Raw genomic sequence first — 27,910 nt, 5'->3', positions numbered from 1 at the left:
TACTCTGTCACAACAGATTTGCTTATTCTGGACATTCCCTTTGAATGGAACGGGACATTATATGATATTCTGTGTCTGGCTTCCTTCATTTAACATGTTTTCAGGGTTCCTCCGTGTTGTCGCATGAATCAGTACTTCCTGTTTTTATGGCCGAATAATGTTCCACTGTAGGGACAGGCCACCTTCTGTCTTCAGCCGATGGACCTTGGCGTTGCTTCCACTCTTTGGCCTGTGTGAACAGTGCTGCTGTGACAGCTCATGTACAGGTGTCTGTGTGGACACGGGTCTTCCCTCCTCTTGGGTACACACCTGGCAGTGGAATTGCTGTGTCATACGCTAATAATGTTCTTTTACTTTCAAAGAGCGTTTGTCCTTGCAAACAGAAAATCTGTTTTCTCATAGGCTTGATTGAACTGACACTTTATACCAAATGGAGAATAAAAACATTATTTCCTGTTCATGTTTCCTATATTCATGATCTGATGTTAATTTAAAATTTTGACAACCTTCCCATGCGAATCAGCTATGCAGGAAGAGGAAAAGCACAGAAGATGTGAAATGTGTATCTGTTTTTAAAAGCTACATCTGTCTTTAAAAGAAGTTACTGAGAAATGTTGAATTTCAAAGATTAAAAAAACCCCAAAACAACACAGGTCCTAGCCGTCTATCCTCAATGGTAAGCGTGTTTTTCTAGAGCCACGAGCTCCTGTGACGCGTGTGAATCGGGGAGGCTGGAGTCAGCGGAGTGAAGGGCGCGGCTTCTCTTCCCAGCCCCAAAGTCCAGGGAGCGTGAGGCTTTTCTCGATCTTTATTGACGAGTCCATGTGGTGGGACACCCATTCTTCTCCTACACCTAATGCCAGCTAACGGGAAACGTGTGCAACTGGTAAAACATTTCATGGGAACGTCCCCCTTCAAATGAGGAAAGAACTTCCCAGTTAGAGTGAATTTACTTGAGCTTCAATTTAAAATATATGTTTTAATAAATATATATATTTATCAATAAATTGATTTCAGAGAGGAAGGGAGGAGGAGAGAGATAGAATCTTCAAAGATGAGAGAGAATCATTGATCGGCTGCCTCCTGCACACCCCCTCCTGGGGATCGAGCCCACAACCTGGGCATGTGCCCTTGACTGGATTCGAACCTGGGACCCTTCAGTCGGCAGGCCGATGCTCTATCCACTGAGCCACAGCAGCCAGGCCTTGCTATTCAATTTTTAATGTTAAGAACCATGTTGAGCATGTTTGACTTCGGGTGTTGTGATCAGGCCCGCACCTGAGTTTCTGTTGACAGGAATACGAATGGAAGAATACAGCCTCGGTCCCTGAGTGCTCATGTAGCAGTTTTGGAAGAAGTTGGCGTGGGAAATGGATTCCAGAGAATGGAAGCAGCTCGCCAGGTGGGAGCGGCGTCTCTGAAGCCCTTGGCTTCAGAGGGATACTGATTTCCCAGCCGCCGACCCCGGCCCATCCAAGACTGCTCTCAGCCCCTGGCCGGTGGACGGTTTTCATCCATGAACGTTTTTGCCGGAATCACGAATATTGGAAGGCGAGTTCCCAGCGGAGCCTCTCCTGTGGACAGCGCCGTGGGGTCTGAGGTCTCGACGCGGGGCTGGCCATCACAGACACCTCTGCCGTAGGCTGCCAGGACAGCATGGAATGTGCCAGAAGCCTCAGAGGCCCATGGCCTGGCTGCTTCCCCGGCGGGGGGGTAGTGTGATGAGCCTGGCTCTGAAGCACAGGGCTGTCTGGCCCTTGATGGCAGTGCCATGAGGGGAGGCCGCACAAGGTCAGCCCCGCAGGAGGTCCCGGGCTGCCTGGGGACTCCCATGGGCACCGGGCCTGGCACCCGAGCCGCTGGGGAGTGTGAGCTCCACCGGCGTCTTTCCCGCTTCATCCACTCCCTCCCCACCAGCCGCGAGGCGCCCCCGGGGAGCTGCGTGGGGACCCTGTCCTCACCTTCTGTACGACAGGTGTCCACCCCAAGTTAGGTCAACTCAGAGGCCCATCAGGTGAGAAGCCACAGGTCCTCCCGGGAAGAGCTGCACAAGGGACCCTCCCTCCGCGCCCTCTCGGGCACGTGCTGAAATGGAGGGAGGTGTCCGCTGGGGAGACCAGCAGGCCGCGCTGGGCCCCATCGGCGCCTGAGGGCTGAGGGGATGCGAAGCCACGTGAGCAGACCCGCAGCCGTCGCCGCTGGGCAAGTGTGCTCTGCATACTGCGTGTACGTGAATAAAAACATTTATAATGATTGTGTTTATCTTCATTTTAGTTTTATAATTCTTTTGGGGGCCGGGAGAAAAATTATTTTCACTTTTTAAAAAATTGGCCTTTTTCCTTAGAAGTACTTTCAAACTCCAGAGCGTTTGTCAGAAGAGGGAGAGGATGGGTGGGCCCCAATGGCACTAACAGCGCCCGTACCCTCTCCCCCCACGTGCCAGTGTGAACACGTGACCTCACCTGCTTCTCCTGTGACCTTTCCTTGTGTGTGTGTGTGTGTGTGTAAACAGTACTATACATGACACACACAACAATAGACATAATGTTTTTTTTCTGAGCCATTTGAGAAGTTGCTTATGTTTTTGGTTTTTTCTTTCTAAATACTTCAGTGTGTAGACAAAGAACTATCCTCTTACATAATCATAGTATAGTTATCAACAGCAGTAAATTAAACATGGAGGGATAAGTTTGCCGGGAGCCGGTCCATCCTTGCTGTTTCAAGGGACCTGGCATATATGGCATACTGTTCTTAATATGTTTGCTCACCTTCTTGGCACTATGTGTTTTAACCAAGGTCTCCTCTCTGAGAAAGGTTGTTTCCCCAGGTAGGGATTTTCCCCTGAAGTTAGGGAGGGAATAAAACCTCTTAACAAGTGCCAGGTGGGTAATTAATCACTTTAATTATGAACAATCATGCTTAAGCTACATAATCTTTACTCCCTGGAATGGAGATAAGAAACGCCCTAACCCTTGTAATAGAGATTGATAGGATTGAATCAACTGGTATAAATACAGTTGTAACAAGACAGCAAGACTCAGAACTTAGGACACAGAACTTAGAATACAGACCAAGAGAGACAGAACCAGGAGGCACAGAACCTCCACAGAACGTTCTCTAGAGACAGAAGAACTTCGCTGGAGAGAACATGGCAAAAGATCCTGGACAGAAACTGGCCTCAGAACCTAGAGACAGAACCTAGCGAGAGAACATGGCAAAAGATCCTGGACTGAACCTGACTACAGAAATTGGCAAGAGAACCTGACTAGAACCTGGTGACTGAACCTGGCTGGAGAACCTGGACAGAACCTGACTGGAGAACCTAGCGAGGGAACATGGCTACAGAACCTGGCTGGAGAACCTGGAGAACCTAGCAAGAGAACATGGACACAGAACCTAGCTGGAGATCCTAAGCAGAACTTCGCTGGAGATCCAGACCAGAACTTGGCTGGAGATCCTGGCTAGAGATCCTGGCTAGGCTGCTGATCAACTGAACGCTGTCTCTGTGTCATTCCTTCTTCGCCGACTCCATCCACACCTTTGGGGACCCCTGGACCTGCTGGGGTTGGACCCCGGCATAAGTTAACATACAGTGTTGACACACTTGACCCAGTAATGTCTTTGCTAAAATTTTGAATTTAAGAATGACGTTTTGCCGAAACCGGTTTGGCTCAGTGGATAGAGCGTCGGCCTGCAGACTGAAAGGTCCCAGGTTCGATTCCGGCCAAGGGCATGTACCTGGGTTGCGGGCACATCCCCAGTAGGAGATGTGCAGGAGGCAGCTGATGGATGTTTCTCTCTCATCAATGTTTCTAGCTCTCTATTCCTCTCCCTTCCTCTCTGTAAAAAAATCAATAAAATATATATAAAAAGATATATATATATATAAAAAAGAATGATGTTTTCTACCTTAAGAGCGTATGATGTACACAGCGTTTAGCTGGCACTCAGGGGGTAACACTGTGCTGTTCCTCAGCCCCTTGGGAACCAAATCCTTCATATTTCTAATTACACATATGTAATGTTTATTAGCACACGTCTATAAACATATTAGAATATATTTTTGCTTTATTTTTTAGGTAGATCTAGATGTAGATGATGTTGTAGACAGCGTGCTGACGTTTAATTAGCACAGACTGGCATTCGTGTTGTTTGCACCTGGTTTGCTGAGCAGGAGGGTCACCCAGCCCCTGGTCTGAGCAGCTGTGTCCGACCCACATCCCGCCTCCGCTGGCGCTGCCCTGGCTTGGGTCCGCGTCCTCTAACAGGCTGTCCTCCTTCCTGTTTGAATGCAGATCCACCTCACCAGCACGGGCGCTGTTCCGTACCTCCAGTTCCTGTCCAGGTTTGGCGGGATGGACCTAAATGTAAATCTTATAAAGCGGTAAGTGGTGTTTTTTTAATGTTCTTCATATGAAGATGTGAAATTTAAAATGATAAGAGATAAGACAGGGTCCTTAGAACTGATCATGTCAACAGATATATTTGGAAGACGTGTTGGTAGAACTTGACCCTATTGAATTTAGTGCCCGGCCGGCGTGGCTCAGTGGTTGCGCATGGACCTAGGAACCAGAAGGTCACAGTTCGATCCCAGTCAGGGCACAGGCCTGGGCTGTGGGCTTGGTCCCCAGTGTGGGGCGGAAGGAGGCCGCCGATGGATGATGCTCTCCCATCATTGATGCTTTTCTCTCTCGCTCTCCCTTCCTCTCTGTAAAAATCAATAAAATATATTTCAAAAAAAGTGCACAGGGCAGCCCTGGCTGGTGTTGCTCAGTGGATAGAATGTCGGCCTGTGGACTGAAGGGGCCCAGGTTCTATTTCGGTCAAGGGCACATGCCTAGGTTACGGGCTTGATCCTCAGTGTGGGGCATGCAGGAGGCAGCCGATCAATGCTTCTCTCTCTCTCCCTCTCCCTTCCTCTCTGAAATCAATAAAAATATAAAAAATTAAAACGCACAGTTGAGCAGCCCTTCTCATTTTGATCTCTGCATGCCCTATGTCAACATTGACTTGCTACATTTTAACAACAAGCTTTTCTTTTTGTCCCTCAGGTGCAGTGGAGGCGAAGTGAGTGGCGGCCGGACCCTGAAAGAGCTGGAAACCCTCGTAGGAGAGAAGGTAATGGAGAGCTTGTCAGATGCTCCCCCCCCCAACCCCCCCTAAAAGCAGCCACTGTGAGCAGCGGGAGACGTGCAGCCTGAGCCACGGGCTTGTCTGCGTTCCCAGGTCAAAGCCGTTGGCTAAACAGATCTTACAGCGTCCCGCTCGCCCGCGAGAAGCCCTTTAGTGGGGCCGCCCTTTCTGTTTTTGTCTCAGACAGAAGCAGGGTTTTCTTTAAAGAGAGAAAACTACCGCTTTTTAGCAGTAAGTGCCAATCATGTGTGCACATTACCAACAACCAGGGGACTCAGGGAGATACACAAAGGGGGCGTCAGTCACAGAAGCGGCCTTGCGCTTAGAGAAGGAGCCGGTAGCTTCGCCCCGTTTGCTGATTGCGGTGGGTGTCACGGCACCCAGCTTGTGGGGGGGCGGGGATAGGGGGGCCTGTTCATGGCATTTGGGGCTTGGAATCGGACCCCTTTTTAAAATGCATTTGAACCTGTCAGTTGCACGAGCAGTTTGAGAATCATGGCTTAATTTATTTGATTCAATATGTTGGTTTGAAATGTGACAAATTTTCTTTCTTTTTTGAAGTCTTCTGAGATTTTCATACATTTGAATATCAAAAATAGCCAGAAATCCACAAAATGTGTGTCTGAATGTTCCTGGCGGATGCCGTGAGCGCCAGGCCGCGCATCTGCGCGTGATCGTGTGGGACATCGTCTGCTCCTCACACCCAGCTCCCTGGGCTCCAGGGAGGCGGGCGCCTGCTATACGCATTGGCTTCCTCCGTGGCGGTCCCTTTGTTCTTCCTTAAGAAACACGTCACGTGACTGATGTTATTGGCGGGTTACTTTTTTAAATTGTGTCTTTATAAACAGTGTTTAATCATGAAATTCTCCCAGGAAAGTTGACTGTTTATGACACTCGTATCAACATAACGACGCCGTGGATCTGGACCGTGCCGCGGCGTTAGCATGGAGGGTGTGGGCATGAGGGGCGTAAGCTACTGAGGGTGATGGAGAGCTGAGGGGGACTCCCCACTGACCGTCCTTCGCCCCCATCCTGTTCTAATCCCAGCCCTGCCCGGTGCCCCGCGGTGGGAGAGGCCCACCCATGGGCTGAGTCGGTTTAAACCCCTGCAGCTTTCATCAGCTTCTTGCGGTGAGAACAGAAAGGCGACAGTCAGAGGGGAGGAGCGGGGTGGAGCTCAGCCTGCATCCGGGCAGCTCAGGGTCTGTCATGCCTTCGGCAGCTCGAACTGCTGGCCCAGATTCTTCCTTGATCCCAGCCCTGGGCAGGCAGGGGGCGTGGGACCAGGCAGGTGTCTGCCACTTCAGCTGAGGCCTGGGCAGGTCCTTGTCATCATTTCCTCATCGTCAGTGGGGACAGTCACACCCACCTGAGGTGCTGCCGTGTGGTGTGGCGTGGCGTGAGTACCCGCAGCGAGCCCCTGGGGGCTTGGACCGCGCAGCTGCCGTTGTTAGGGCAGCACTGAGCCCCCGCCCCGACCCCCAGGGGCAGAGAACGCAAACCTGCTCCTCGCCCTTCGCTGGGAGCAGCGCCCCTGGAGCTGAGGCCTGTCCAGCGAGTGGTCCACACTCTGGGCGGGGTTTTTGCTCCCAGCTCAGAGTGGGCCTTCGGGAGTCTTCCTTCCTTTCCTCTCGGACCGGGCACCAAGCCCTCACACTCTTCCCAGCTCCTCAGTCTCCTGGGCCCCCGCCTGCCGGGGCCCAGCTCCATCCCTGAGCGGGGCCCCGCCCGAGGCCCAGACTCGGGGCTTTTCCTTCTTCAGGACGGAAAGGACGAAGGGCAAGCGTCCGTGTGTTGCCAGGCGAACCACCTTTTGGTCTTTCTCTGTTTACCTTTGGTCAACCCCCCGCTTGAGGGGAAGGTGGAAGCGAGGAGAGGCTGGCGAAGAAAGAGCAGCTCGTCTGGCGGCTCCTTGGATGCGCTCGTGGTAACCACGTCAGAGACGGCGCTCCCAGGCCTGCAGAGGAGCCCGGCGCATGCCCCCCCCCCCCCCCCAAAAAAAACACAAAACACTAAAAAAACCAAAGACAAAACTGTTCTAGAGCAAGGACCAGAGTTCAAGAGCGTCGAACTCAGTTAACACATAGGAGAGAAAGGCCCAGGCTGTGTGCTCTGTGCCGCGTAACCCTGATCAGAGAGCTGTTCCCAGCCCGGTGCCATGATGTCCGAACATCTGGTCTACCGGCCGCGTGACCAGTGTGTCTGTCGGGCCCCCACCCCGTGGTCTAGCTGCGTGTTCGTGGGCACCCTGGCCGCCTCAGGCGTCTCAGAAGCGTCAGGAGGGAAGTAGAGGCGCTGCGCTGCTTGCTTGGTCCGTGATACCCCAGAAGAAAAGACACAAGTGATGGTAGGTTCACTTTCTGAAAAAGGTGGATTTTCCTAAAAAGGCTTTTAAAAATTACGGCTTGAGGAATAAAGAAACAGTGAACCACAGCCACTTTGTACACGTGCCTCGCCATGATCGCAGCGCATCGCCTGAGCGCCGCCCGGCCGCCCCGAGCGAGGCCCTTAGCCGGGCGCAGGCTCCCGGTGCCTCACGGCCTCTCCCGATCCCGATCCCGATCCCCGCCCGCTCGGCCGGCGCTGCCGGTGTGGGCTGCTCTGCGGCAGATATTTGAACACATCTCCTGGCTCACCTGAAGGGAATTAGCATATCGCAGAGCTGTTGGGACAGATTGCTCAGCGGCGCTGTGCTCCCGAGGAGAAGCCTGTCAATCACAAGTGTCACAGCTCCGCGTGCGCCTGCGCCCGCCGCACGGAGACGGCGCTCACGTGTGATCCAGAGAATGCCACCTCCCAGGCACTCCCACTGTGAAAATTATGCCGCAAACACTCCTCCTCCAGGACCTCTGTGGCTGCTCTAGGACAGTGGTTCTCAACCTTCCTAACGCCGCGGCCTTTCATACAGCTCCTCATGTTGTGGGGACCCCCAACCATAACATCATTGTCGTTGCTACTTCATAACTGTAATGTTGCTACTGTTATGAATCGTCATGTAAATATCTGATATGCAGGATGTATTTTCATTGTTATAAATTGAACATAATTAAAGCAGTGATTAATCACAAAAACAATATGTAATTATGTATGTGTTTTCCGATGGTCTTAGGCGACCCCTGTGAAAGGGTCGTTCGACCCCCAAAGGGGTCGCCACCCACAGGTTGAGAACAGCTGCTCTAGTCCTAACTCACCAAAGGCTCCCCGGCGGGAGGCGAAAGCAAGGATTCCGTTATATCAGAATTATTTCAGACTAAGTTTATCTTTTTATTTTCTTAAAAATAAAGTTTCCCTGTGTGTGGCAAATCCACGCACAGATACACTTATAGGGTGAGTGTTTAAAGCGGTGCGGGGCCGGGGAGCAGGTGGGAACCCCCGGACCTGCCTCGCGGGGTGTGCGGCTGAGCGGCTCTCACCTGAGCGGCCCGCGCACATGCGTCGCTGCCACTGTTTCCTGGGCTGTGAGAGCGGGGACAGCATCGCAAGGCCTTGCTGAGATTCTGTGTGAGTCACTATGAAAGGAACTCACCAGAACGCCGGAAGTTACTCAAAAAAACAGGAATTTGCGTTTGGAGGAGATGAGACGCGAGTTCTCATGCGGACAGTTAAATGGTGGCCATTTATGGTTTAAAGCCACAGAGTGGGAGGGTAAGGAGGTCGGATGCTGATGGCACCCACATTCAGTCTGTCTCTGGGGCTCTGAGCGGGTCCTGGGGAGACGCCACGTGGTTGGGTGTGGGCTCACGGCGGGCGCCAAGAGCTCCCGGGGAGGTGTTTCCTGACTTCACTGTCTAAATTGTGTGTTACTTTATAGATATAAAGTAATTTATATATTTAATATCCTGATTTCAGAGAGGAAGGGAGAGGGAGGAGAGAGAAACATCAACGATGAGAGAATCATTGATCAGCTGCCTCCTGCACGCCCCCCAGTGGGGATCGAGCCCACAGCCTGGGCATGTGCCCTGACCAGGACTCGAACTGTCACTTCTTGGTTCGTAGGTCGACACTTAACCACTGAGCCGCACCGCCCGCGCTACAGTTGTGCATTTCTTTAACACCCAGGCCATCCTGGGATTTCCTGGGAGGGGCACCTTCTCTGTCCGGCGCCAGCTGAGCTTCAGTGCCGTGGGCGGGTCCTGGTGCCTGATGTGAGCTCGGGCTGTTTCCTGGTGAAAAGCGCAGCTCTGCAGGGCCGCTCTCCGGGCCGGGCGGGGCAGCGGGGAACTCCGGGAGAGCGGAGGTGGGAGCTCCAGGTGGGCTGTGGGGGGGGGCGCGTTTCAGTGTGGAGGACGGCGAGGGGCCTGCGGGGTAGCTTTCAGGACTGAGTCTGGGGAGAGGGGGGCCCTGGCAGTGGGGCCGTGGCTGTGTGGCAGAGCCCTGTGTCTGCCCTGTGGGGAGCTCTGTCTCCTTAGGCAGGCCGGGCCGGTCACCCCGGAGAGGCAGGCCGGGCCGGTGACCCCGGAGAGGCAGGCCAGGCCGGTGACCCCGGAGAGGCAGGCCTTGCCGGTCACCCCGGAGAGGCAGGATGGGCCGGTCACCCCGGAGAGGCAGGATGGGCCGGGCCGGTGACCCCGGAGAGGCAGGCCGGGCCGGTGACCCCGGAGAGGCAGGCCGGGCCGGTCACCCCGGAGAGGCAGGATGGGCCGGTCACCCCGGAGAGGCAGGCTGGGCCGGTCACCCCGGAGAGGCAGGCCGGGCCGGTCACCCCGGAGAGGCAGGATGGGCCGGTCACCCCGGAGAGGCAGGATGGGCCGGTCACCCCGGAGAGGCAGGATGGGCCGGTCACCCCGGAGAGGCAGGATGGGCCGGTCACCCTGGAGAGGCAGGATGGGCCGGTCACCCCAGAGAGGCAGGCTGGAGAGGAGGATGGAAGGATCCCAGGCCGGGCATTAACCCTGATGTCGGACAAGGTGTGGGGTGGGGTGGTTCATTGAAGGTTTCGGGTGGGAGTGGCATGGGCAGGAGGTGTTAGGAGGTGCTGCCAGCAGTGCAGCGGGTACATCCAATGGGAAGGCAGCGGAGGCAGGGCACCCGCACCAGACCCAGACGGGACCTGTCACTCGTCACCATCAGCCACATCTGAGCACCGCTGGGGCCTGGAGACCTGGGGTCCTAGGAGGGGCGTGGCTTGCCCTTCCCTGCGTGCAGCTCTGCCCTGGCGTGAGCTGGAGGCGGGTGACGGGGTGGCCGGCCTGTGGGTGTGGGCTGGCTGAGCAAGATAAGAGGGATGGGAAATTTCCTTCTAGATCTGGCTGCTCCAAAGCCCAGCTATTGGTATGCAGCCTCCGGCTTGTTTTCCTGGCTGTCGGGTGCATGGTGGGTGGGATTCTCCTAGAAGTCCTTAAGCTGCAGGTGGCAGGAACGCATTTTAACAGTGAATCAAACGTGTGGGAGGTTTGCGTGGCCTGTGCTCAGAGAACAGCAAGTTGATCTTTCCACTGTGGCTGCAAGGAAACCCCACTCCGGAGTTTTGGGTTTTTGCTCCGTGATAGCAGCTCTGATGTTGAGGTTGCCTTGACCTTGTGGTCGGCCCCCTTTTCTCCGTGTTCACCGGTCTCGTGTGAGGTCTCTCTCTGTGAGCGTGTGCAGCCTCGGTCGAGGCAGTGATGCTCGCGTGCAGGGAGTGTGTGCTGTCCTGGGCGTGTGTGTGGGAGCCCCAGGGTGGGAGAGCCAGTGTCACCGAGGCGGAGGTGGCGCCGCCGGCCGCTCCGCCCACCGGCCCCCACATGGAGAGCTTGTGTTGATGAGGTTCTGAATGTGCTCTAATTTTTTCCTATCTGGTTTGGCTCATCGCTACCAGCTGGTAAATAGGAAATGTTCACGGTAGGAAGCCAATACTCTGCAGAGCGTAAACAGATGGAACTGATATAAAGTGACAAGTTAGACGGTGTGGGAGAATACGGAGCCAGACTCAGAGCGTAGCAGGCAGGCCGCTCGCCCCGTTCCGGTCCATTTAGTCCCGAATGGGCTTCCTGTCTGCACAGCTGTGCTTCCTTCATCCCCCGTCCTTTCTTCTGGTTGATAATGACAATTTCAAAGAAAAACTTTAATTAAAGATTTTATACGAAATAGCCAAAAGTAGAATAATAAGGAAAATGAGCACTGATGTGTTTATTGTGAGAGAACTCCTTTTTCATGGTTTCATTTAAAAAATGTCTCCTTAAGTTTAAAATGAAGGTAGCCGCGGTGCCAGGTGCGCGGTGAGCAGGGGACGCCGAGACGGTGCTCTGAGGGGAGGTGCTCTGCGGGGAGGCCCTCGGCTCAGGCCAGGCGGCGTGGGATGCCTCCCTCCCCCCATGGCCGAAACCAGCGCGGACGCGTTGGCTGCGGTGCGGAGCCGGACAGAAGTCAGCGGGGCAGGAGCAGGGAGGACACGGCTGTGAAGGTTGAAGTTAAGCACAGGGTCCCGTCTGGCACGAAGAACCGTGCCCCCTGGGGAAGGGCTGGCCAGAGAGCCTGCGGCCGAGTGGACCTTCGGGCCTCAGGGCGGACACATCAGTGAGGCCTCCTCTCACCTCCTTTAACATCGGGGTGCTCATAGGAATTTGGGTTCACAGCTTTCCTTCTTGGAGGTCTAAGTGCTGTAAAATGAATTGTAGACAGAGAGCTATGGAGTCATAACCACACCCACCGTGAGCAGTTTGTCAAGCCATCGCACTCAGTGGGTGCACGTGTGAGGCCGCGTGCGCAGGCTTGCGCTGCGCACTGTTCTCCGCAGGCGCTGGCCAACCTGCCTGCCCTGCCCGCAGCCTCTGGCCCACCAGCAGGTCCATCAGCGCGTTGACTGAGTGTGTTCCCTGGGGCACTGCGCCCGCGCTCACTGCTCCCCCCACGCGATACAGCTCCCAGTGCAGCCCCTCTTCACAGACGAGGACACGGAAGGCGAGGCCACTGTTCCATTGTCACCTGAGCAACAGTGCAGAGCATTCGAGTCTCATTTCAGGGCTGGTTCTGCCCCGGGAGTGGGAAGCAGCTCCTGGCTGGTCCCGGCTGCCGGATGGGCTGGGACAGGTCTGGCTCAGCGGGAAGGCGGTTGGCAGAGAAATTGCTGGCCAGTTGGGCGGCTTCTGCAGAGCCTTGGGCCCATTTCCTGGGTCTTTGAAGTCCCCTTAACTGTTGTTTGGTTTTCTTGGTAAAGCCTCAGCGCTTCTCCTTGTGTTTGTGCACAGAAAGCCCTGACACCGCTCAGATATGAGCGGGGGCGCAGGGGAGAGCATGGGACGGGTCGTGAATATTGTTTGGAAAGATAGTAAATATTTTTAATTTCACAGACCAGACAGCCTGCTCTGTCCACCTACTCAACTCTGCCTGTGCAGGGGAAGCAGCCAGAGGCAATCCTTCCCATATAATAAAAGGCTAATATGCAAATAGACTGAATGATGAAAGAACCAGACCAACCAGTCGCTATGACGTACACTGACCACCAGGGGGTGTGTGCAGAACATGGTGGGATGGCCGCTGCGGGATGGTGAGCAGGCGAACAGGGGTGCCAGACCAAGGCAGGGCACCGGTACTTGTCATCGGGGCGAGCCTCTGGCGGTTACTGAAAATTCTTTGCTCCCGTGTGCCGCAGTCCTGCCCGGTGTTTGCACCCGCAGCTGGCGCCAGCCCCACTCGCACCCACTGCTGGTGCCCGGCGCTGGGCCCAATCGCTTGGCTCCATCAGCGGGTGCTAGCAGCGGCTGCCACCCCTGATCACCCCTGAGGGCTTCTCCACCTCCCCCTGCTCCTGAGGGGTGATCAGGGCAGCAGCTGGTGCTCGCTCCCGCTGACAGCACCGGCCCCACTCTCACCCGCTGCTGGCTTCGGCCCCAATCGCTCTGCACCATCAACGCGTGGGGCTGCCGGCAGACAGAGAACCGGGGCTGTGATGGGAGGGGTCGGGAGGGGGCATATATGCAGGAGGCTCCGAGACAGTTGGCTCTCGCTGCAGACTTGTCCCAGTTACACCCGAACGCTGATGTCCAGTGGCCTGGAAAGGAGTGCTGCCCACGCCACCCTCATTCTCTCTTCACCGTCCCCCGCCACCCTCCTCCCACTCCAGGGCAGTGGGGAAGTGGGGCCGGGGCATGGCCACTGTAACCCCCCCATGCTAGCCCCCTCCACCCCTTGCTTCCCTCCTACCCTGTGCGGGACCGATCTTGACAGCATGGCCTCACCGGCGCCTTTGCTAAGCCTCGCCATCTGCAGCTCAGTGCAGATCCTGCCAAACTCCCGTCTGACAAATGATAAGAGACTTGGAGACGTCGCCGGGTGGGTGGGGCTCGGTGCCAGCCTGGCTGCTCCCCGCGCTCCACGCTGCAGAGCCATATGGGTTGCTTTGGGTTTTAAAAAGCACATCGCCTCCTGCCCTCCGTTCTGCCGGAGAGGTGAGCGGGATCTGGCGCAGACCAGGCGCGGAGGGTTTATGTGGCCGGGGCTGGGCCTGTGCTTTCCGACCAGGTGCTGCAGCCGAGGGGACTGCCCCCCCCCAGCCATGGGCCCCCTCCTCCTGGCTTGGCGTCCCCAGTTTTGGGTGTTTGAGCCTATCAGCCAGTCTCTCTGGTGCTTAGAAGCGGAGATGTGTGTGGAACCCTCACAGGACTTGCCACGTAACTGCCATTCCGGTGACAGTGGTGCAGTGACGCTGTTGCATGCGGGAGGGCCCTGCAGGGCGGTGCAGGCAGGGGACCAGGCTCCCGGGAGGCCTTCGCCAAGCAGGTGCGGGAGCCGTGAGCGGAGCCTGCTCTCGGAGCAGACATTCCGGGGGAGACACAGTGGCGATTAGCACTGTGTTCGTTGGCGAGAAGTGCTTTGAGGAAGTTGGGTGGGGTCCTTCCTATCTTATGCACGTGCCCAGGGGAGGCCATTTTGATAAGACATTTGGGCCGAGACCCAAGTGCAGTGGAGAGCAGCCGGAGGCTCCCTGGGCAGAAGGTTCCAGGCCAAGGAACAGAACCTGCAGACGCCTTGAGGCAGGTTCTTGTTCCCATGGCAGCTTTATGTGCCTTCTCTCCTCTGCGGGGCGGGTGTTACATCGACGGGTTCGAATCCCAGCATTGTCAGCGACTAGCCAGGGCTGTCAGGTGGCTCCCATGGCCTCCATGAACCTGTCTTATCTGACAGGGGAACCGGTCCTCCACCTCCCACGAGTCCGCCACGTGGCTCTGCGCTGGGCACACGGAGCCCAAGGGTGTCTCTTTCCTCTAAATACACGTGGCTGAAGGGCAGGCGCTCAGCTCGGCCTCTGCGTCTCCGCGGGCCTGCGATGCCCTTCACGTGTGTGACGTAAGCACGCACTTGCTGAACTCAAGGCCTCTGTAAGGCCTTGCTGTGGTGTCTTTTAAAAACCAGAGGGGTGGAAGTTCAGTCATGGTTTTCATTCCGCTCCTGGTAAGAGAGTTTGCACGTGGCTGTGAGGAATAGAGCGGTAATGTGCAGGCGCGGCAGAACTGTGTTTACCGGTGTCGGGCACCAAAGACGCTGCTTCCTGTGGCCTACAAGGGGGTGGATTGTGCATGAGACTTACTGCTTCACATCAGAAAGAGGGTTAAAAGAAAAAAACAAAACACTTACTGAGACCATTTACAGAGAAAATTGCCTTAAAACATTCGAGAAATGCCAAGTGTTCTTCCTCCCGTTCACATGTCGTTCTGCAGCACCGATCGCTGCGAGCCTCTGAAACGTGTTCTTTTACAAGAAGCGTTTAACAGCATTCCCATTTCTCGTTACCATTTTGGTTGTCAGCACTGGATCTTCTGACGTTCCCTAAATGGCTTTTATACGCAGATTTATACAAACATTAAAGCCGTGGTCCGCGCCCTCCACCTCATCGACGTGAACAGGACGGGCCGGATGCAGCCCAAGGAGCTGCGGCGTGTCCTGGAGACCTTCTGCCTGCGGATGACGGAGGAGGAGTACAGGAAGTGAGTGAGGGGGCGCCCCGGGACATTTCCCAAAGGGGGCCTGTCTGTCCCTCGGATCCTCACATTGTCCTCCCCCCACCCCCACCCCCACCCCCGTCTCCACGCTCCTAAACGGGGCCCTGTTCGCCATCCTCCCACGTTCACGCGGCTCTCCTGCCGTCTCCGAAGGGAGAGCTGACGGCTCTCACTCCTTCAGCACCCAGGGTGGGAGTCGCTGGCCTGGGACTCCCTGCACCTCCGTGAAGGTGCCCCAGCTGCCTGGCTCCTCCCGGCTGGCACCACGCCCTCCAGCCCCGTGCTTGCAGCTCACGCCACTCACAGCCTGGGGTCCGGAGAAGGAAACTGTCCACATTTGTTCACGAGCTGACGCTCCCGACTGGCTCTCCATCCTGATCCGTTCATTGTCTCGGAGGACTGCTCCTGCCGGGTCGGGGCGCTCCGCAGGGGACAGCGAGGGGCTGAACTTGAGCTGCTCCGCCTTTGGAAGCTCTCCCAGAGCCTCCCGGAAACTCGCGTCATGCAGGGGCAGCCAGCTGCTTGCTTCAGTGGCCACTTGAGTTTTGAATGGAAGCCGCTGGGAGGGCCCATGCTTAACTTTATAGAGGGCTCAGCCCCAGGCTCTCCGGCTCCTCCCCTTCCCACTTCTGTCAACACCCTCCAGGCCACCAACGGGAGTGCCAAGCTCAGTGGTTCACCCCAACACTGACGTGGCTGTGGAAGTGGCTCGCTGTGGTTCCTTGCACAGTATTTTTAATTTAAAAAAAATCAGAGAGAGACCGATTTGTTTTCCCACTTATTTATGCATTCATTGCTTGATTCTTGTATGTGCCCAAACTGGGGACCGAACCCCAAACCTTGGTGTACGGGGACGAAGCTCTAATCAACTGAGCTGCCCGGCCAGGGCGTCCTTGCAGTAGTAACGAGACATTGTGGCCTCTGTTGGAGGCGGAGGCCTGCGCTCCTGTGGCGGGGAAGTCAAGAGGGCGTGTGGCTGGCGCAGGCACTACAGGGTCTGAAAAGCAAGGAGACATTTTAAAAATGGAAATCTCCCAGTCTTTTGAATAATTCCGTTTTTCCGCTTTATCACCCACCTCAGAATATAAAAGCCATAATAGATGTTTTAATTTTTACATCTTCCCGGCTGGGAAAGTGTCCAGAATAAGATCCAAACAAAACAAATTAAATAATTTTGTGCACGCAATTATAGAACACAAGCAACACTTTAAAGCCGGCAATCAAAAAGCAGAACTGTTTTATTTGACAATAAACCTTGCGTTTGGCACAGCCGTCTCCAACCTAGTAAATCTATAAAAAATGCTGCTGTCTGCTTCCCCATCTCACAAGCACTGAATAATAAAGGACTCCACACATTTTTTTTGAGATGTTTTAAGCCTCAGAAACAATGCTGTTTCCTGCTGAGGCCGAGGAGGGGGACTGCCTTCGCTGGGGATGGAGCGCGGCCGGCAAAGCCGCCATGTCCTCAGCGGCCTCAGTGCTTTTCCTGTGACTCACGCACATGCTCTTCCCCGGAGGCTGCTTCAGGACTAACGGTGCCTTTTCCGCGTTTGAGCAGGACACAGTGCATTTTTGAATCCCCCTTTTTGTTTAATCTATTTACTTCCAGCCTTCAGTGCTTGGTGTGGTGGGCGTGGCCTGGGGTCAGGCCCCCCGGGGTCCAGTTTGTGCTCTGGGCCTCTCGGAGACTCAGTTTCCTCTTGAATACACGGAGGCGAGGAGCCTGCCTGGCAGGGATGGTGCGAGGATTCCAGCGCGCCAGGCATTGATTCTGTACAAAGCGTGCCGCGTGCCCTAAGCGTGTTGATTCCGTTAGCCCCCCCTTGGTAAAGAGCCCTCTGCGGGCTGCAGAATGCCCTCCAGCTGACGCGAACCAGCGGGGGTGGGGGGTGGGGGGTGGGGGGGGTCACCAGGTTTTACACCTCATCAGAGGCTCCCGAGATCCTCGGGCTTTTCTTTCTTCGTCCCCATCTTGCCCCCCGTCCGCTGCCTTACAGGCCACAGTGCTGGAAGCAGGTGAAATAACTGATGCGCAGCCTGGAGACAGACAGAGCCCTCCTCCGCCCTCCTCACCAGCCGCCTGGCCCGTCGGCTGCCAGCCCGGGAGCCCCCAGGCTCAGGTCCAGCCGGTGGCCCTGGAGAGGCTGCGGGGTCGGTTGGTATCTTTCCCTTTGCCCTTCCAGTCGACCTTCCCACAAGACTGACCTGCCTGAGGTCTCTGGACGTGTGGGTGCAGGTCCCTGGGAACGAGGCCTGGGTTGTATAATCTTAGGAGCGATTCTGTCTCCCAGGCCTTTATTCTTATTTACAAAAACCCAAAATCAGCACAAAAAATCTTCTGAGATACCGCACGCTCGGGCAGGGCGGGGCTGCGCTTTCTGGAGGAGGCCTCACCGTGGGTTCTGTCTGTCTGTGCCCAGTAGCTGGGCCGCGGGCATTGAGACCGGGCCGGGTGGGCATTAGGAGCAAATGCCAGTTTGAAGGGTTGCTGTTTTCACAGCAAATGCGAGAGCTGTGAGGAGATTGCTGCCTGCGCCCGTTTCCCTGTAGCAGCTGGCAGCCAGCACTGTCTAGAGTTCGGCGACTGAAAAAGGGAGCGTTCGGGGCGCCTCCTGGGGTCCCGAGCTCAAGCCTTCTTCGCAGGAGACGGACTGTGGGTGAGGGCGGGCGTTCAGGGACCTCAGTGCTACATCCGGCAGCTGTCAGATCTCAGGATAATTTTCTTGGTGGAACAATAGGCAGGATTCACCACGGCGGGAACAAAGGTGTGCGCGGGGATGAGTGCATGACATCACTCTTTGCTAAATTTGGAAAACAGAAAAATAAATACTTTAAGTGATAATTACTAAATTTGTAGAAAGCAGCATGAGATGAGATAATTATAGAAACCAACACATACGGAGATAAAGTAACCAAACCTTTAAAACCTGTCATTTTTAAATAAATGTAACAACGCAGAAATTATCTAGAAAACTATATATCAGGTGACACACTGGAATAACTGGAAAAAAATTCTAAACATCCTATTTATCTTAACTTAAAAAATAGCGCATCTCCATATATTTCAGGGAGAAACATTGGTTATGATTAAAATTTTCTCTATATATAGAAATCATAGCATGTGCCAAGAAAAGTACTCCCCCCGCCACACACAGCCCTGCTGCAATTAACGGCTTGAAACAGTATGTCCTGCTGGCCTCAGTGTCTCTGGTGAAAGGACACGCTTGGTCAAGGTGATGGGCATGCTCTCCCTGCACCCAGCTCTAGGCTCTCTGATTACTGACATTTTAACCAGAGGAACTATCTTCTGGCCCAGCTCCGTTCCCCCCAATTATGACAGGAAAGTTGCTGGGGTCCTGCCCCAGCAGGTCCAGGGGTCCCCAAAGGTGTGGATGGAGTCGGCGAAGAAGGAATGACACGGAGACAGCGTTCAGTTGATCAGCAGCTTAGCCAGGATCTCCAGCCAGGATCTCCAGCCAAGTTCTGGTCTGGATCTCCAGAGAGGTTCTGCTTAGGATCTCCAGCCAGGTTCTGTGTCCATGTTCTCTTGCTAGGTTCTTCAGGTTCTCCAGCCAGGTTCTGTAGCCATGTTCCCTCGCTAGGTTCTCCAGCCAGGTTCTGTCCAGGTTCTCCAGCCAGGTTCAGTCACCAGGTTCTAGTCAGGTTCTCTTGCCAATTTCTGTAGTCAGGTTCAGTCCAGGATCTTTTGCCATGTTCTCTCCAGCGAAGTTCTTCTGTCTCTAGACTCTGTGTAGGTTCTGTCTTCTAAGTTCTGTCTTCTAAGTTCTGTGTTGTTACATCTGTATTTGTACCAGTTGATTCCAATCCTATCAATCTCTATTCCAAAGGTTAGGGCGTTTCTTATCTCCATTCCAGGGAGTAAAGATTATGTAGCTTAAGCATGATTGTTCATAGTTAAAGTGATTAATTACCCGCCTGGCACTTAGTTACGAGGTTTTATTCCCACCCTAACTTCAGGGGAAAATCCCTACCTGGGGAAAAAACCTTTCTCAGAGAGGTGACCTTGGTTAAAACACATAGTGCCAAGAAGGTGAGCAAACATATTAAGAACAGTATGCCATATATGCCAGGTCCCTTGAAACAGCAAGCATGGACCGGCTCCCGGCAGAAAGTAGAGCCTGCTTTTGCTCAGAGTGCCGGCGTGGCTCCCAGGCAGCACACACCCTGGCCGCACCTCCTCCTGCCACAGAAAGATGGCCCCATAGGCGTCCCAGGCAGAGCCTTCCCCAGGGTGGGTCCCGAGGCGATCCTGCCCTGTTGGCCTCCACGTGCGCCCGTCCCGTGGGCCTCCACGTGCTCCCGCCCCGTTGGCCTCCACGTGCTCCCGCCCCGTTGGCCTCCACGTGCGCCTGCCCCGTTGGCCTCCACGTGCGCCCGTCCCGTGGGCCTCCACGTGCTCCCGCCCCGTTGGCCTCCACGTGCGCCTGCCCCGTTGGCCTCCACGTGCGCCCGTCCCGTTGGCCTCCACGTGCTCCCGCCCCGTGGGCCTCCACGTGCACCTGTCCCATTAGACTCCATGCACATCCACCTATAAACAAAGTGAAGGGCTCTGCTCAGAAGTACCTGTGTCTTTAAGGAGGGGTAACATTTCCTGGCTGCACGTGTAACTCCAGTGTAGCTAGAAACACCATTAGAGTGAACACCACCCCTAGTGTGTACGATGCCTTAGCGACAAACGTGCTTCATCTGTAGTCTGTCACAGCTGCTGTTCACTAAGGCATGTTTCTCTTTTAGGTTTGCAGAACGCTACAGCATTAATACGGATGCCTCAGTGGATTATAATGCCTTTTTGAAGAGCCTCAGTATAAATAATAACTTAAACCTCAAGTATTATTTGGGAGATCAAGGTATGTATTTTTAAGTATAGGGCTAAGGTTTCAGTAGCCTGGGCAGGCAGGTCCCCGTCTGTGGACCTCCCCTGAGGAAATGGTTTATGGAAAGTGCGTTATCCCCAGAGGAGGCCTGGGATCGTGCAGCATGAGAGTAACGCATGTCCAGCAGGAGGAAGGGTGAGTGAGCCACAGCGCATCCGCCCAGTGCGGTGCCGCTTTCCACGAAGGTCACGGGAACATGGAAAACGTCTGTGGAATATCAGCAAATTGTTGGAAAGAAATTCCAAAATACAGATTGTCCTTAAGTGATCTGTCTCCGGGTGCTGTTCGGTTCTTTCTTTTGCTGCTTCCTTATTTTCAAAAGTTTTTGACAATGAACATGTTATTTCTTAGTGGTGGGGAGAATCTCACTATAAAAGGGCAAACAGTTGAGTCATTTATGTTGGTTGTGCACAGCCAGGCTTATGCAGGCTGATAACCTGGAGAAGGAAAAGCGCTCCTTTTTAAAAAAACATATTTTATTGATCTCAGAGATAAAGGGAGGGGGGGGGGAGAGAGAGAAACATCAGTGATGAGAGAGAATCATTGACCGGCCGCCTCCTGCATGCCCCCCACTGGGGATCGAGCCCCCAACCCAGGCACGTGCCTGACTGGGAATCAACCGTGACCTCCTGGTTCACAGGTGGACATTTAAACACTGAGCAACGCAGGCCAGGCAAGTTTTCCTTCCTTTATCTCAGCCACGTCAGCAGCGCCCAGAGCTGTCCCCTGCTGGCTGGCTCTGAGAGCACGCGATGAGGGGTGCCAGCGGAGATGCCCCCTTGAGGCCCTGTGCTCCCCTGAGGCCAGTGGTGTCTTGCCTCAGTTTACCGCCTGTGATTGGCTCACTCAAGAGGGCTTGTCGCTGTCCGGCTTCAGCTTAATTCCGCACAGCAGGTATTCCCGGCATCTTCTGCTTCGCTCTGCCTCGCTGGCAAGCTTCACATGACAGTTCTGAGTTCAGCTCGGTCTCTAACCACGAGCGCTTATGGCGGACTCCAGGCTCTGCTTTTACAGGCCCCTGGCTTGGGAATTAACTAGACAGGAAATCTTCCAAGGACCCTTCCGTCCCTCACATCCAGTTACGATGCAGGTCCTGTTCTAGGCCCTTCGCTGGGTGCAACACCAAGTAACACACTGTGTTTAAGAAGTGTGTGTGTGGCCTGGCCGGTGTGGCTCAGTGGTTGAGCATCCACCCATGAACCAGGAGGTCACAGTTCAGTTCCCAGTCAGGGCACAGGCCCGGGTTGCAGGCTTGATCCCTGGTGTGGGGCGTGCAGGAGGCAGCCGAGCAATGACTCTCTCTCATCATTGATGTTTCTATCTCTCTCTATCCCTTTCCCTTCCTCTCTGAAATCAACAAAAAATATATTTTTAAAAATGTGTGTGTGTGTGTGCGCACGCATTAATATAGGGCAGGTATATTGTGTGAATATTAAGTAGGGCAGGTGAGATACAATAAGTCACATGAAGAAGAAGTAATACTCAAAAGCAACTACAGGGTGTCCCAAAAATGTACACACACTTGAACAGCTGACAGCTCAATTGGTGCTTCTTTCTTTTCAGATTTAACCCATTGGAGTTAATAATTCCTCAGAGTGTGGGTACATTTTGGGACACCCTGTGTTTATTGTGCTCTGTGTAGATACTTTAGAAACTTTAATGTAAAATTTCATTTCTCTCAATAGCTTTGTGAGGCGGTTTTATGATCTCATTTTCAGGTGAGAAAACTTGGACTTGCAGTGCTAGTTTGTGGTGGAGTTGAGAGTTAAACTATTCAGCTCTAAAGCAAACTATTTACAGTATATGCCCCCGAGAAATGAACATGTCATGGTGTTCACAGGGGGAGGAAGGAGGAAGGGGGGCCGAGCTAGGAGGCGCCTCTGCAGGACCAGGGTTCACAGGGGGAGGAGGGAGGAGGGAGGAACGAGCTAGGAGGCGCCTCTGCAGGACCAGGGTTCACAGGGGGCTGTGACGGAGCCCGGAGACCGAGGGCATGAGCCTTCCAGCCCCAGGCCCTGGCAGGCTGTGCAGTTAGCTCAGTGGGGGGTGAGGTGGTGTCTAGCCTGACCAGAGAGGGTTTACATCACAAAGAAGTTCATGTGCCCGTTTTGTAACCATCACAGTTGACCCTGTTCATGAACATTTGTTCCACAACCGGCACTAGTCTTTTTTTCATTCTCACCACAGTCATGCGAGGCAGGCACAGTTGCAGGGGAATAAAAAGACAAAGAAAAGGATCAAACCAGTCCTCCCACCGTGAAAAGATAACCACTCTCAGTGTTAATCCTGGCATCTTTCCGTGCAAGTCTGTGCGAAGGAGGGGCAGATAGAAAAAATGCATTTGTAAAATGGGCTCACACACGTGCTATCTCATTGAGTGCGTCAGAAGAGTAGAGTTGAAATGGAGCTGAGGAAAAGGGATGTATCTGTCTATCGGCTGCATGTCATGTTCGGGTCACACTTTCCCCTTCAGAACATCATAGACTCGCGTGCATTGCTTTCTGGTCCCAAATCTGCTTAACTTTCTAGCTGGTTGTAACGGTTACCCTGGAGGTGACTGTATGCCTAGGGTTTGTCTTGGTGTTGAGCTTTTTGTACCAAAACACGGTTTATTTTCAATCTGTAAATTTAATTATTTCTTTATGTCAAGGATTGTTTTGTGTGTTTTTTTTTTTTTTTTTTTTTTTTTGCAGTAATATTACATAGCTTTGGATATCTTCTGATCCATTTTTCAGATTTTTAACTTCAGTGACACAAATTATCCTCATGTTGGATTGTCTTGTCTTCCGTATCGATTAAATTCTTTCAGTTCACTTTATTCTCTGCCTTTTCCCTCTGTATTCACAATGATCACCTTTGCTCTTTTATCCATTCCTGTAATTTGCTTCTCTCCCAGGTGTATTCTCTTCCTTGCTGTGTCTACTTTGTTACTTCTATAATGGAGTTTTCTTTTGTCTTTTATATTATTTTTCATCTCATTTTGTTGTTTTGTTTTCTTTTACTTAATTCATGTTCTTATTAAGATGCTAAAATTGTAATTTTGTACCATGAGTAACATTTTTAAGCAAAATGGGAGCTTTGCCTTTGTGGAGTATGCCCCCTTTTTTCTTCTCTGTCCACCTACCTCTCCCCCTGATATTTTTCCTGTAGAATTTGCATAAATTTCAAGAAATTTGGATAAATTGAGCATTTTTATTCCGTTATCCATCTTTAATTAATTAGAATCTACCTTTAAGTAATACTGTACTAATTCACATAAAGTGTAAGGACTTTGCAACAGTGTTTTTCCAATTCTTCTCTCCTGTTCTTTGTTATATCTGTCATACATCATATTTTGACATACACTAAAAACACGATACATTGCCATAGCTTCTAGCTTTCCACTGAGATTTTCTGTGTTTTCATTCATTATGAGTATATTTTCTTTTATATTCTCAAACACTGGTTTTATGTAAATGGCTTTGAAATTTTTACCTGCTAATTCCAACATTTAGATCATCTCAAGTTTGGTCTTTATTTTATTTTTTTTTTAAAATATATTTTATTATTGATTTTTTACAGAGAGGAAGGGAGAGAGATAGAGAGTTAGAAACATCGATGAGAGAGAAACATCGATCAGCTGCCTCCTGCACACTCCCTACTGGGGATATGCCCGCAACCCAGGTACATGCCCTTGACCGGAATCGAACCTGGGACCCTTCAGTCCGCAGGCCGACGCTCTATCCACTGAGCCAAACCGGTTTCGGCAAGTTTGGTCTTTATTGAGTACCTTTTTTCTTGAATGTGGATCACAGTTTCCTGGTCCCTGCTTCCCCCTCCCCCACCCCCTGCCCCCCATGTCTGGGAATTTGGGGAATTTGTCCTGGATATTCCAGTAGTAAATTTTGTGTTGTGGAGACGGGACTCTGTTACGTTCCTCTGGAGAATTTTGTTTTTAGCAGCCAGTTTACTTGGCTACATTCAGCCTCTTATCTGTGCCTTCCCGGGGAGTTCACTAACACCTGGACCCTTCGGTCTCCTCTCGGCTGGGCTTTTGCTGTCTGCTCCGCGCAGCCGTCGTGGGGTCAGCCAGAGGTTGGCAGAGAATGTTCACAGAGCCTCCTCTTTGCCTCTCGGTGTGGGCTTTCCCTCCTGACTTTCCGATGCGGTGCTGGTCATTGACGCTGTTTTCTGGTTCAAAACCCAGCAAGACCCTAGGTTGATTCCAAATTGGAGCCACTCAGCATGATTGCAGCGGCGGCTCGCTCGGGGCTAAAGGCCGACAGGAAGCAGCGCGGTGAGCGGTACTCCGCATTTCCACGTGCAGCTCGGTCACGTCAGCTGCTCTCCAGGGCCTTCAGGTAGCTCTCTGTATGTTTTGGCCAGAGTTTAGAATTGTTTTCTGCTGGAGGGTTGGTTCAATGTGAGCCAACCTGCAACAGTTGGAAGCAGAGCTTTCTGGCTGCTCGTAGTAAGTTCCTTTTTGCTTCAGTTTCCTGCTGGTGATTTTCTCCTAGTTTTTACTATCTTCTTCTCTTGAAGAAGGTAAGTTTTATAATACAATTTCGATTCACCATGGAAACCTCATTTTTCATTTGACAATAATTAGCAGCAGGCTTTACTGGGGATACATAAAATAATGATACGCCTCATAACGAAAGGCTCCTTTGATCTGCTTAAATGTGGGACGTGTATGTGGTGACTCTTCTGCATATTCCTGTTCCTGCAGCATCAGCCCAATTCTCGCTGCTGCCTGCTGACCGGGTCATCGTCTCCAGCGCGGCCTCTCCGGCCGGCCTTCTGCACCCAGCCATAGGGACCATCTCACAGTCAGATCTCCCTCCCGCCTGGCTTCCCCTTTAAACTTCTGCGATAACTTCCACGATTGAAGCTCACACCCTGGAGTGGGTGTCCTCAATGAAGGGCACAGTCTGTGTCTCAGGAAGCCACTGCCGCCTTCCTTATCGAAAGTACCGCCTATTTGGGCGCATGAAGAGATGACATTGGGGCGATTTCCTTTACGCTCCGGGTTTCCTCTCAATCCCATTTCAAACCAGCAAGAATCCTTCCCAGGAGACTGAGGGCCTGTGGGAGGCGGCAGGAACAACTGAGCTGCACTGGAGAGCGAGGCTGGTGTAGCTGCGGGTGGAGGGGCACTGGATGGGCGCAGTGGGCTCTGTAACCCGCCTGGTGGAGGGGCACTGGATGTGCACAGGGGGCTCTGTAACCCGCCTGGTGGAGGGCACTGGATGGGCACAGGGGGCTCTGTAACCCGCCTGGTGGAGGGGCACCGGATGGGCGCAGTGGGCTCTGTAACCCGCCTGGTGGAGGGCACTGGATGGGCACAAGGGGCTCTGTAACCCGCCTGGTGGAGGGGCACTGGATGGGCACAGGGGGCTCTGTAACCCGCCTGGTGGAGGGGCACCAGATCGGCACAGGGGGCTCTGTAACCCGCCTGGTGGAGGGGCACCGGATCGGCACAGGGGGCTCTGTAACCCGCCTGGTGGAGGACACCGGATGGGCACAGGGGGCTCTGTAACCCGCCTGGTGGAGGGCACTGGATGGGCACAGGGGGCTCTGTAACCCGCCTGGTGGAGGGCACTGGATGGGCACAGGGGGCTCTGTAACCTGCCTGGTGGAGGGCACTGGATGTGCACAGGGGGCTCTGTAACCCGCCTGGTGGAGGGCACTGGATGGGCACAGGGGGCTCTGTAACCCGCCTGGTGGAGGGCACTGGATGGGCACAGGGGGCTCTGTAACCTGCCTGGTGGAGGGACACCGGATGGGCACAGGGGGCTCTGTAACCCGCCTGGTGGAGGGACACCGGATGGGCACAGGGGGCTCTGTAACCCGCCTGGTGGAGGGGCACTGGATGGGCACAGGGGGCTCTGTAACCCGCCGGGTGGAGGGGCACTGGATGGGCACAGGGGGCTCTGTAACCCGCCTGGTGGAGGGCACTGGATGGGCACAGGGGGCTCTGTAACCCGCCTGGTGGAGGGCACTGGATGGGCACAGGGGGCTCTGTAACCCGCCTGGTGGAGGGCACTGGATGGGCACAGGGGGCTCTGTAACCCGCCTGGTGGAGGGCACTGGATGGGCACAGGGGGCTCTGTAACCTGCCTGGTGGAGGGCACTGGATGTGCACAGGGGGCTCTGTAACCCGCCTGGTGGAGGGACACCGGATGGGCACAGGGGGCTCTGTAACCCGCCTGGTGGAGGGCACTGGATGGGCACAGGGGGCTCTGTAACCCGCCTGGTGGAGGGCACTGGATGGGCACAGGGGGCTCTGTAACCCGCCTGGTGGAGGGCACTGGATGGGCACAGGGGGCTCTGTAACCGCCTGCTGCAGCAGCTGTAGCTGTCCAGGGCCTGGAAAATGGGCTCCCGAGGGCAGGCCTCACTTGTGCCTGTGCCAGTCCTGCGCCTCCCGGGCCTGCCGTGTGTCAGAGAACACCCGTGTCGCCGGAGTGCAGGGGTCACAGGGCACAGTGCTGGCAAGTGTGCGGTCAGGTCTGCGCCTGGTCTGGGCCTGGCTTCCCCATCTTTCCACGACACTGTGCCGCGTGTGGCCTGAGAGCCCGTGTTTCCCGCGCTCAGCCGCCGAGGCCCCGCATTCCAGACACTCCTGAAGAACCGGCTTGCGTTTTATTGTGTAACCAGGGCCCGCTGGGCGGCTGCTCCTTTCCCTTCCTGTCTTGCTTCTTTGAGGCAGGAAGGGAGCTGCAGGCGACGGCGGTTGGTAGCTGCAGCTGGTGGTTACGAGTGCGCTTAATGTGAGCGCGGCTTATTTGCAGACATTTTAGGAAATAAATCTGGGAAACCATTTGTGATTCTTTGCAGTCAGCTTTGAGAGAGAAAATGGCTATATTTTAGATTTAATTCATTATCTTTATTATAAAAGTGATACATGCTTGTTGCAAAAAAAAGAAAGAAAAAAGAAAAGAAAAAAGAAGCCGGAAAACGCATCAGCACAAAATAGCAATCCCTGTTGTCCTCCACCTGAATCCTGCCACTGCGTGCTCTGTGGTGCATTATCCGCCCAGGTTTTGTTTCTGATGCATGTGTGCATGGGTGGGTGGAAGATGGATAGATGGATGGATGGATGGGTGGATGGGTGGAAGATGGATGGATGGGTGGGTGGGTGGATGGGTGGATGGGTGGATGGGTGGGTGGAAGATGGATGGATGGATGGATGGGTGGATGGGTAGAAGATGGATGGGTGGGTGGGTGGATGGATGGGTGGAAGATGGATGGATGGATGGGTGGAAGATGGATGGATGGATGGGTGGAAGATGGATGGATGGGTGGGTGGAAGATGGATGGATGGGTGGGTGGAAGATGGATGGGTGGGTGGATGGAAGATGGATGGATGGAAGGAAGATGGATGGATGGATGGATGGAAGATGGATGGGTGGGTGGATGGAAAATGGATGGATGGATGAATGGGTGGAAGATGGATGGATGGGTAGAAGATGGGGGGATGGATGGATGGATGGGAGGTGGATGGATGGGTGGGTGGAAGATGGATGGGTGGGTAGATGGAAAATGGATGGATGGATGGGTAGAAGATGGATGGATGGATGGATGGATGGGTGGAAGATGGGTGGATGGATGGATGGGTGAAAGATGGATGGATGGATGGGTGGATGGGTGGAAGATGGATGGAAGATGGATGGATGGATGGGTGGATGGGTGGAAGATGGATGGATGGGTGGATGGATGGATGGGTGGAAGATGGATGGATGGATGGGTGGATGGGTGGAAGATGGATGGATGAGTGGATGGAAGATTGCCGGGGTCCAACCCCAGCAGGTCCAGGGGTCCCCAAAGGTGTGGATGGAGTCGGCGAAGAAGGAAGGACACGGAGACAGTGTTCAGTTGATCAGCAGCCTAGCCAGGATCTCCAGCCAGGATCTCCAGAGAAGATGGATGGATGGATGGGTGGGTGGATGGAAGATGGATGGGTGGAAGATGGATGGATGGAAG

The 27,910-nt window shown here is 53.9% G+C and overlaps 1 protein-coding gene across 1 annotated transcript in view; it reads left to right on the top strand.

Moving 5' to 3' along the window:
* EFCAB6 (EF-hand calcium binding domain 6) overlaps positions 1-27,910 on the top strand; it is a 155,717-nt gene that overhangs the window by 25,023 nt on the left and 102,784 nt on the right. The window contains exons 6-9 of the mRNA XM_036298810.1: positions 4,296-4,384; positions 5,052-5,118; positions 14,899-15,035; positions 19,806-19,918. Coding sequence (XP_036154703.1) covers positions 4,296-4,384; positions 5,052-5,118; positions 14,899-15,035; positions 19,806-19,918 — 406 coding nt within the window. The remainder of the gene's footprint in view (positions 1-4,295; positions 4,385-5,051; positions 5,119-14,898; positions 15,036-19,805; positions 19,919-27,910) is intronic.

Source organism: Myotis myotis, unplaced genomic scaffold (genome assembly GCF_014108235.1).
Source record: "Myotis myotis isolate mMyoMyo1 unplaced genomic scaffold, mMyoMyo1.p scaffold_m19_p_3, whole genome shotgun sequence".
Lineage (NCBI taxonomy): Eukaryota > Metazoa > Chordata > Mammalia > Chiroptera > Vespertilionidae > Myotis > Myotis myotis.
This window is presented reverse-complemented; position numbering and strand designations above follow the sequence as displayed.